General features: G+C 43.2%; 1 protein-coding gene across 1 annotated transcript; it reads right to left on the reverse strand.

Moving 5' to 3' along the window:
- Positions 1 to 836: 836 nt before the first annotated feature.
- Positions 837 to 8803, reverse strand: CCN3 (cellular communication network factor 3). The gene is made up of 5 exons (XM_011718756.3): positions 8595 to 8803; positions 8240 to 8465; positions 6903 to 7154; positions 5859 to 6073; positions 837 to 2356 (listed from the first exon to the last, which is right to left on the reverse strand). The coding sequence occupies exons 1-5, from the start codon at positions 8676 to 8678 to the stop codon at positions 2060 to 2062; spliced, it is 1074 nt and encodes a 357-aa protein (XP_011717058.1). The 5' UTR covers positions 8679 to 8803; the 3' UTR covers positions 837 to 2059.
- Between the last annotated feature and the right edge of the window lie 1558 nt (positions 8804 to 10361).

Genomic DNA, 10361 nt, shown 5'->3' on the forward strand with positions numbered 1-10361 from the left:
TACATGAAGAATGCCTACTTCATAGAGCTATTGTGCCAGTTAAACAGCATAATGCAAGTACAGCTCTTAGCACAATGTTGTTGTGCAATACATGTTTACTGTCCTTGAAAATTTCATGTGAATAAACTCCTAAAAGGCAAAATTTCTTTCTAATCCATCTTTAAGGACGAACGGAAACTAGCTAAAGAGAGGGGCAGGAAGGAGGGGGCAGATCCCGGAAGTGAAGATGGTAATAGTAAAACTCTTATAAAAAGATCTTTCCTTACAAATTATAGAACTTGAGAGCCACACTGCATCAGCAAGAAGCTTCCAAACACAAAACTTCTATTACCTGTGACTCCGCCCACTGGGCAGCACAGTTTGTCATGCAGCTCCCCATGATCAATGGAAGTATGCTTTTCTGGGTACTTGGCAAAATAAAACTGATCAAGAAAGTGCTGGCCATTTAAGCTGTGCAGTTGGGAGGATGGGATGCCCTTTGATTAGATAAGGAAGTCACAGAGCTGAATTTTGTTTGGTCAGATAACAAGTTTAAATTTCAATATATAGAGGTGTCTAGTGGGTCATCCAGAAAAAAGAGATCAGGGCTTGAGATGAGGGTCTGAGTAAGTAGTGTGGGGGCTAATTGAGGCTGATGGTGAGAAACATCTAACTCAGTAATATTGAGTTGTCTTTTGTTTCCCTTATGACAAGAAGTCGTAAGCTCACCCAGAAATACTCATTTTGCTTTCAATAGATGCTATTGATTGATGTCTCATTTAATTCATACATTTTAATTTTATTTTCAGTAAACAACAATGTTCAACTTTTATGCGCCAAAGTAATGGAGCCGCACAGCAATAAAATTGTGTTTATTTAGTGATATCTGACAAGTAGAGAAACTAAACGTAATATTTTACAAAATGTACAATTTATATTTTTATAAATACTTTAAAAGAGAGAAGTGGAACACGTGTGGTGGCATTAAAAGAATGTCTAGATTTAATTTTGCAGCCTACCTTGTAGCCTGACAAACCAGATACACGTATGTATACACATAGATCTTGATCATGAGTTTTCATAATTATGGCCCAAGGATAAGTCTTGGGCGTGTCTACAGTAATTCCAAACTCCCATAAAATGTGTGGTCTCTCACCACCAGTCATGTTGATTTTGCTCTTTTTTTCTCAAAATTCTACAAAATGCACATTTGAAACAGCCATCAGAGGATGTAAGCAAGTGTTTTGGGCCTCAGTTTACTTATCAGTGAGATGAGAGAATCCTTGCTAATACGGTCTGTTTCTGCTAAATTAAAAAACTTGCGGGCCTCAGCCGCTTCCAATATATAAATATCTGAGGGCTGTGAGGGACCAGTCATCTTTGTATTGGGAGTTTTCTGTTTAGCTTCTTTCTATTGGAAAGGAGTCAATGTGTCTTAAATGGAGAAAGTTTATGACACAAGTCCACTTAGCCAACATATCATTACTGTAGATACAACATGTTTCCTAGTGTAAAACTAAACAGAAAATTAATAGTCATCTCTGAACGTCAGGTTGAAGAGCTGTATGTTTCCTTGGATCTGGAGCTTAGAAGTTCAGAGCTGGTTTACCCAAAAAGGGAGCCAATAGAGAATCTTCCCATCAAACCTCAATATATGGTTGAAACACTTGTACAACATGTTCAGTATGATTCTAGACTTCACCGAGTCATTATAGTGACATTTTCTTGGAATTGCACTAGTGCACAACAAAATATGATGAGTGCGATGTGATACAGTCTACAAAGTAAATTATATACCTGTTTTCTTAAATTTATACAAATTTGTATTTGTAATAAAACCACAGGAAAGTAAGTCATTCCTAAGCCATATCCTGAGCTTACCTTGATTCCAAGTTTACAGTTAATTACATTTTTTTGTTAAATAAAAAGACAGCTATAAAGGTCCTCATATGATCACATTAGGAAATACATAGGATTCAAGGATGAAATCGTGATTCTTCATTACTTTTTTTATATTCCTTTGATGGTGGGTGGCGCAGCAGCTACAGGTGCTCTGTAGGTGTGCTTCTTGAGTGACAGGTTACATTTTCCCTCTGGTAGTCTTCAGCTCCAGCTCCTGGAGGAAGGCCTCATTATTCTTAGGACAGTTGGTGTGACAGGTGCAGGTCCCAATGACCATCACTGGTTTCTTGACTATTTGCCCTGGGGAGCACTGAAACTCTGCCTGGATGGTTTTGGTATTGTGGGGAGTGCAGCACCGACCATCACTGCAGACCCCACAGAACCTAGGCTTGTAGGTGTGCAGGCTGGTGCAGTTTTTGAATTGCAGGTGGATGGCTTTGAGTGATTTCTTGGTGCGGAGACACTTTTTTCCTTTCTAAGAAAGAAAAAAGAGGTGATGTTTTGAATGGCTACTATTCCTCTGAGGGACAATTTTAGAGTATGGAATTACATGCTAGTTGCCCACCCAATATCTATTGGTCTTTCTTCTTTGTTATCACAACATTAATTTTGCTTGAGCAATATAGTCAGCTAAAAGTATTTGCTTCCGCAGCCTATCTGGGACTTGGAATAACTTTGTGGCAAAGTTCTGGCCAAGGATACATAAGCCAAGGGAATCTGGGAAATCCTTTGTCCTTTGAGTAGTTACAATTCTTTATTGTTCCTATATGCATTTTCCTTTCTTCCTGGAATGTGAACACCTTGCCTAATTGTACATAATGGTCTTTTGACATTGAGGAGATGAGCATGAAGGTGAAAGCACATGTATAATAACAAAACCTATCTTTTAAGACACTATAACATGCTTTGGTGTCATTTTTAGCCAAATGAATTTTTACATGTGATACTGTTTGGCTCTCTGTGTTCCCACCCAAATCTCATCTCATATTGTAATTGCCATGTGTGAGAGGAGGGGCCTGCTGGAGGTAATTAGATCATGGGGGCAGATTTTTCCCTTCCTGTTCTCATGGTAGTGAGTTCTCACAAGATCTGATGGTTTAAAAGTGTGGCACTTCCCCCTCTCGCTGTATCTCTCTCTCTCTCTCTCTCTCTCTCTCTCTCTCTTTCTCTCTCATGCTGCCATGTAAGATGTGCTTTGCTTCCCCTTCACCTACTGCCATGATTGTAAGTTTCCTGAGGTTTCCCCAGCCATGTGTAACTGTAAGCCAATTAAACATCTTTTCTTTATAAATTACCCAGTCTCAGGTAGTTCTTTACAGCAGTGTGAAAATGGACTAATACAATGTCTTATAAACAGAGTGGGTATAAATCTGGCATTATTTTATGTTTCCAACACTCTTCAGACATTAACTCAACCTTTTTAACAGTATTCATTCATACAAGGAATAATCATTCATAGAAAGAACAATTACCCATTTTACAGATGAAGAAACTGAGTCTCAAAGACCTAAAGGGATCAGAAAACATCTAATATTTGAATTTGTCTGATACAAAGCCCATTCTTTCTATTACATGATGACCTCAGGACATTTCAAGACATGGAATTTGCATGAAGGCAAATAAAGTGGAAAATGTATTCAAGATTGTATTAGTAATGATAAATGAAGAGGCCTAATATTGATAATTCAGCAAAGAATTGACTATGTTTTATTTCTTACTTATATTTCTTTTTTTCTTTCTTTTTTTTTTTTTTTGAGAGGGAGTCTTGTTCTGTCCCCCTGGCTGGAGTGCAGTGGCGCGATCTCGGCTCACTGCAAGCTCCGCCTCCCGGGTTCCTGCCTTTCTCCTGCCTCAGCCTCCCAAGTAGCTGGGACTACAGGCACCTGCCACCGCGCCTGGCTAATTTTTTGTATTTTTAGTAGAGACAGGGTTTCACCGTGGTCTCGATCTCCTGACCTTGTGATCCGCCCGCCTCGGCCTCCCAAAGTGCTGGGATTACAGGCGTGAGCCACCGCGCCCGGCTCTTACTTATATTTCTTCATCTACTAATTTCCTACAATTATCCACTGTTCACCTTCATAGGCATGACCCACAGCTTGTGGGGTGATTAGATGTGGAATTATCTTAAATCAGTGACTCTCAAACTTCAGTGCACATCAGAATCATCTAGAGGATTTCTTAAAACAAGCTGTCGGACCTTACACCATGAGTTTTGGATTCAGTACATCTGATGTGGGACCCACACCACAAATTTGCATTTTAACATCTTCTTAGATGATGCTGCTGGTGTGGGGACCACACTTTAAGAACCGCTGTCTTAGATTTAAGAATCTCTTGGAGACAAGGAAGTCATGATTGGTATTCTAGTACAATTTTTATAAAATACGTATACTATAAATAAACATCTTTAAAATAACATATCCAAGTATTAAAGAAGATGCAAATTACAAGAAAAAATACAAATTTTGCAAAAAGACACAATAGAAAAAGCCACATCTTGGAGGTATTAAATGGAAACATCTTATTTAATAAAGAAGTTGCTGTGCCATTGAAAATATTTAAGGACTTCTTGTTTCTTACTTTTTTGTATTTAATATTTAGCATGTATTCTTGTCAGCACCCACAAAATGGTACAGGATAACAACATTCCTGTGTGTGTGTATGTGTTTGTATGTGAGACTGCTTATGTGAGTGAACCTACATGACTATGTTAGATGTATGTTTGAATTCCCCTAAGTGTGGGGAAGTGCATCTCCTAGGATATAATTTTAGGGATAAGGTGTTTCTAGGTGTTCTTTCTAAACTGATGGAAGAAACATAAAGTTAGGATGGACCTCAAAAAATTATTTAGCTAAGCAGCCATATAACTAATGCAACCACTATGGACTCTTATTTTACCAGTAAATAGAAATCATAAGTAATGGTGGCTACTGTTAACAGAGTACTTAATCTATACCCAGCATTTTGCAGATTCATTCTATTTAATCACCATGACAACTTAAGGTAGGTACTTTCAGCAGCCCCATTATGTGGGAGAAGGAATTGAGGCTGAGAAGTTAAGAAAATTGCCCAAGATTACATAGCTAGTTCATGTGGAAAGACAGAATTTGAAGCCAAGCTGTCTGGCTCCACAGTTATCCTCTTACGCACTAGATGATATTGCTTCAGTGTCAAGATATGTAAATCTTGAATTGCTAAGGACTGTTTTATTTTAGTCTTAGGTTTGTATAAGGATCCATATAATGGTTCAAATTGGGTATTGTATTTATCTGATATAGGGCTCTGGTAACAAGGCCTGTGATGTCATCAGCAACCAATCAGAGCTTCTGATCTGCACATCTCACATTCAGTGTTCACATACTGAGTTGATATAATTCCAGCAAAAAAAACAAAAAGATATGTGCTGTTTTATTTGGCCCATATTGCCTTATGCTGGCAAATGTATTATTTCCACGAGGTTTTTAAAAATATCAACAATAATTCCCAGACAGTCACTCACTTATTTATCAACAGTTGTTTATCACGCACACAGTATGTGCCAGGTAGAGAGCTGAGGACTGAGAGGTAAGACCCACATGGCCTCTACCCATACATATTGAACCTGACGAGTAAAGAGAACTGAGGTCAGAACTGACCAGTCTCGAATCAGTGGTGCTTGACAACTGGGTAGCCAGTTTTCTCCAGGAATGGTATGGGATTTGCTAGACCGTTCTCCATTGGGAAAAGCATTATAGTTATCTGGCCCCTCTCCCTCTTTACCTGAGGGTGTACTGTGAGTTGCCTGGAGTATTTCAATATGTTAAAGAGAAAAAAGAAGATAGGCCAGCTTCAGGAACCCCACTGCCTTTTCTCTGGGGTTGATTCCCAGTTACAGCTGCTCTCTCTGTCACAGAGTGACACAGTGACTTTCTGAAGCCCAGGCTACAAGGAGACAAGGCCATTACTTTCAGGATGGGAGGTTTCCTTCAGGCTCCTACCTTATCTGTTGGCTGCTCCGGCTCTTGTTCACAGGGCCGCACCATGCAGAGCCGAGTCTGTTTCAGCATCTCACATTGACGGTTCCTATTGGTGACCCGGGTGGAGAACCCCATACCACAGCTCTTAGAGCATGCCGTCCACTCTGTGGTCTGTTCAATGCAGTTGACACTTGAGTCAGAGACTTCTACTCCTAGGGTGGCTTCTGGTCTGTAAGCTATGGGATGTATAGATAAAGACAGCCATATTGGGTAAAATGTGAGGACTGGAAAGTGGTCCTTTTCAGCCATTATTAGAAAGTGGGTCTCATGTAGCTCTGTACCTATTAAACACCCATGCTCCCAGGACACAGAACTGAATTTATTCATTTATTTATTTCTGGCATGACTGATAATGTCTGCCCTCAGCAATAGTATACAATTCTGGATACTGCTAATATAAGTAATCTGGCTAATGAATGGCTTCTGAAATAATCCTCTACTGTCTCTTGAGATTTTTTAAAAAACTACTTCATTGATAAGAGAAAACAAAAAGAAGAATCAAAAAAAGGTCCTGAAGTGCCATCTGAGCCTTACTACAGCATGTGGAAAGATGATACTTTTCAGTGACACCTGTCCAGGGATGAGTAGCCTTCTTTAAGGAGGTTAATCATGAGACAGCCTAGGTAGTGTACAGGATTGAGAAAAGAAAGAGGATTTAAAATTTTGTCTTTGTAGTGCTAATGAGGGTCAAGTGGGATGGATTAAAATACAAGTAGTAGTCATCCACTAAGACAAAAATAAGACAAAAGAGTGAATTTGGGAGGTCCTCTTTAGGAGCAATTGCAGCAAACTTCTATAACTTAGTTTGAGTTTATAAATATGTTTGATCTAATGTCTACAAATGTGTTTGATCTCATGTGTTTGATCTCAGTGGGCAACCTGAAATCCACAACTGAATGGCCAGAAACAGGTCAGTTTCTCTTTTCAAATCCAAGAGATTGCAAATTCTTCATGTTTGTATTTACCCTCTACTATGACCAGCCCTAGGTATACTGAGTTTCTCACCTGCAAGAGTGAGGCCTCCCAGTGAATTCTCCTCATCTGGGCCACAGATCCACTTTTCACAGCACTCCCCAGGCACCTCAACTTTTCTTGGAGCTGGGCAGTTAGGCTCGGGCAGTAGCACGTCCAGCTGACAGCGAGGCACACAACCAATCTGCCCATCTCTGCAGGTGCACTGGAATTTGCAGCTTGGCTGAAATTTCTCTCCACTGCGGTAGATGACCCCATCGAACACACAGTTATCTCCCTCTACCGCTAGAATATTGGGGAAGCAAAGAGGAAAGCAAAGAGGAGGAGCAAAAACAAGAACACAATACAGTGAAGAACCTATGTAAGATTTGGAGGACATGTTCCAAAACCCAAGTCCTTTTCCAGTTCAGGCAATCCAGTTTCTCATGTATCTATGGTAGAGTGATGTCCTCATGGAGGCCTCTCAGAGCAAGAGAAAACCTTCAAGATCATCTAGTCTTGCCACTCATTTTATGGATGAGGAAAGAGGTGTGCAACTGTGAAGTAATGTCCCCAAGGCCCCCTGGCCGTTGTTCCCAATGTTCAGTCATTTTGCAAGAACCTCCTTAGAGTTTCCTACTCCAGCAGCTTAGACTTAAAAAGAGAAAAAGCGTACTCTATATTTTCCAACAGGTTAGCTGATCAAATTGGGAAGGGCATTGAGATTCCTTGACACTCAAGCATAATAAATCATCAGTAGCTTAGAGAGAAAAGTAAAAGCCCTCCTGTCCAGAAAGGAAGGGACAATCTCCAACTACAATGTTGTACCGTGTGAAAAATTGATCCCCGATTGATTATGTTTTAGAAGCCTGGATTGGCTAGTTGCCTGCATTTTATTTCACTTGCAGTCAGAGAAGGGTTTACATAGTTGTCCCAGGAGACTAGCATTTGCTTTGGTTCAAATGGGACAATTACAGGTGTGAAAACAAACCTGCTGGATTTTCCCCAACTGCAGTTTGGGAAACTGTGAGCGTGTGAGTAAACCCGAGCTTCCATCAACCCCAAGTGGCCCCCTAGAAATGTCCGAAGGAAATGACCTCACTGGCCCTTAACTCTGCCTGGCTCCCCCTCTGCTTAGATTCTTGTCTAGGGAGCCAAGTGAGGAATGTCTTTCATCCCCAGGGCAGGTTTCCTTTCTGGCTCTGGCATTCCCCAAAGCCCCAGGTACTCCCCAAACCATGCCTGACACACAGTAAGTGCTCTATACATGTCACTTATTGCAATATTATTATTTGCTTATCGCCCTCTGGGAAGGGGAGGAAAAAAGAGAAGGGAGGAAGCAGCTTCAGTTAGCTGCAGAAGAGGTCAAACAGCAGAGGGGGCAGGATTACCCATGCAGATGCCAGTCTGGTTGCTGGGGTCTGCGCTGCGGTCACAGTAGAGGCCACTGCTCTCGTCGCATGGCTCCAAATCTGAGCAGCTCTCGCCACGCTGGCGGGCGCACACCGGACAGCAGGAGCAGCCGTCCAGCACCGCGCGCACCCCGGGGGCGCAGGTCGGCGGCGTCGTGGGGCACTGGCCCGGGCACTGGGGAGGGCAGCGCTGAGTCGCAGCGACCTGAAGGCAGGCGAGACAAGAAGGAGAAACCACTCAGCTGGGGTAGAAGACACAGAGAGCCCGGTGACCAAATGGGGGCCACCCAGGAAGGCAAAGTAACTTGGGGCATCCTAAGGGTGTGCCACTTACCTGTCCCAGGAGATGGAGAAGCAGGAAGGTCAGGCAAAGGCACTGCTTTCGGAGACAAAAGCTCGTGCTCTGCACACTCTGCATGCTCAGGCTTTCTCCTCTCGCTTTTACCAAACGAGACTTTCTTCTCTGTAGATTGGCACTGCTCGCCTTCCCCCTGGTCCGGCGCTTGCGGATCACGCCCAGCACCACCAGCACAGGTTTTATAGCGCGCTCCTGGGACGCGCGCAAGCCGGTTGGCTGCAGTGCAGGGAGGAGGGGGGAGATCGGCTGGGTGGGGAAGTGGAACGAACCCCGGGGTTGCCATGGCAATTGGCTGTGGGTGCTGCTCTCCTTAGGGCGCGGCGCCGGGGCCTGCGTGTGCCTGTGTGTGGCGACTGGCTTTTCCCAGAGCGTAGGGAGGGGCTGGGTGGAGTTCCGAGGCCAGGACCCAGGGCTCGCTCGAGCGCGTGGGAAGGAAACGCCCGTTTCCTCCTGGAAGTTGCTTCGCCTTCTCCCAGGACGAAGACACCACCACTCCCCACCATCCTCCTCCACCCTGACCGTTCCAACCAGGGCTGCAAGCGTGGGGTCCGCTTACGGGATGCCTGCAGTTTGGGGCCATCTGCGGGGGATTGGCAGAAGGCCCAGGGGTTTAGTCATGAGGGAAGCACATGCAAGTTTGTCACCGTTTAGGGCACTCATTGAATGTGTTGAGATGGAGGGGAGAGAAGCAAGGAAGGAAAGGAGAGAAAGAGGAGAAAGACAAAAGTGTGTGTGTGTGTGTGTGTGCGCGCGCGCGTGTGTGCGTGCATTGGGGGGAGGGGAGTGGCAGGGGGAAGGGAACCTAGAAAAAAATCGCTATGTCAGGAGTGGGGGGATGCTATTGGCCAAATGGCAAAATTCTTTTGACTCTAATCCTTCTAGCTTCCCTGAGTCTAAGCCCCAAGATCCACAGGTTTGTTGGAAATAAAAGTAAAACACACACACACACACACACACACACACACACACACACACACACACACACAAGAAAACATAAAATAAAACAAATCTTTTTGGCAGAAGAAAGCCTTGAAGCACCTGCTGTAGCCGATCAAATGTGAAATGGCACACCTGAAAGTTCAGAAACCTTTGAGAGTTTCCTAAGTGGATTCAGTTCAGCCACCATCACCAGCATCAAAACCTCCTCCAGCCAGGGAAGAAGTGAGGAAGGAACTAACTTGACTTGGCTGACCCTTCAGCAAATCCAATCCCTCTCCCACCGAGCGTCTGCTTCCAAAAAATGATTGCTGGGGCATGCTTGTCATCTGTTATGGGAAAGAGAGAGCAGTTTTACTGCTCCAAAGGTGACATTGCTTGAAGGATTTAGAACAATTTCCCCCCATACTTCAACATTGCTGCTGCCCCTAGGAGAACTATGCCCAGCTCTTTTGAGGATAGCTACTTTGGGAAAAAAAAAAAACAAAAAAACAAAAAACAGAAAACAAAAAACACTTTTTAAGGAAAATTAGACAGGCCTGTGATGTAATTCCAGAGTTTAAAAAGAAACAAATGGCCTCTACCTCATCTGTCCCCAGCATGAAGGAAATCAAAGGCAGCTTGCGGAAGGGGCCAGGTCTGCCTCTGCAACACCCACAGATGATGAGGTCACCTCAAGCGCCTTCTAGATAATTCTCTCGGCAGCCTGAAATCGCTACGACACACTTCCAAGCCTCTAATAGTTCTGCTTTCTTTTTTTTCTTTTTTTTTTTTTTTGAGACGGAGTCTCGCTGTGTCTCCCAGGCT

The sequence above is a fragment of the Macaca nemestrina genome, chromosome 8 (genome assembly GCF_043159975.1).
Source record: "Macaca nemestrina isolate mMacNem1 chromosome 8, mMacNem.hap1, whole genome shotgun sequence".
NCBI classification, from domain to species: domain Eukaryota; kingdom Metazoa; phylum Chordata; class Mammalia; order Primates; family Cercopithecidae; genus Macaca; species Macaca nemestrina.

Coding starts and splice junctions, on each gene's coding strand:
- CCN3 (XM_011718756.3), bottom strand. CDS start 8,678: ATGCAGAGTGTGCAGAGCACGAGCTTTTGTCTCCGAAAGCAGTGCCTT. Junction 7,155..8,239: donor CCAGACTGGCATCTGCATGG/GTAATCCTGCCC, acceptor CCAATATTCTAG/CGGTAGAGGGAGATAACTGT. Junction 2,357..5,858: donor CGGAGCAGCCAACAGATAAG/GTAGGAGCCTGA, acceptor TTTCTTTCTTAG/AAAGGAAAAAAGTGTCTCCG.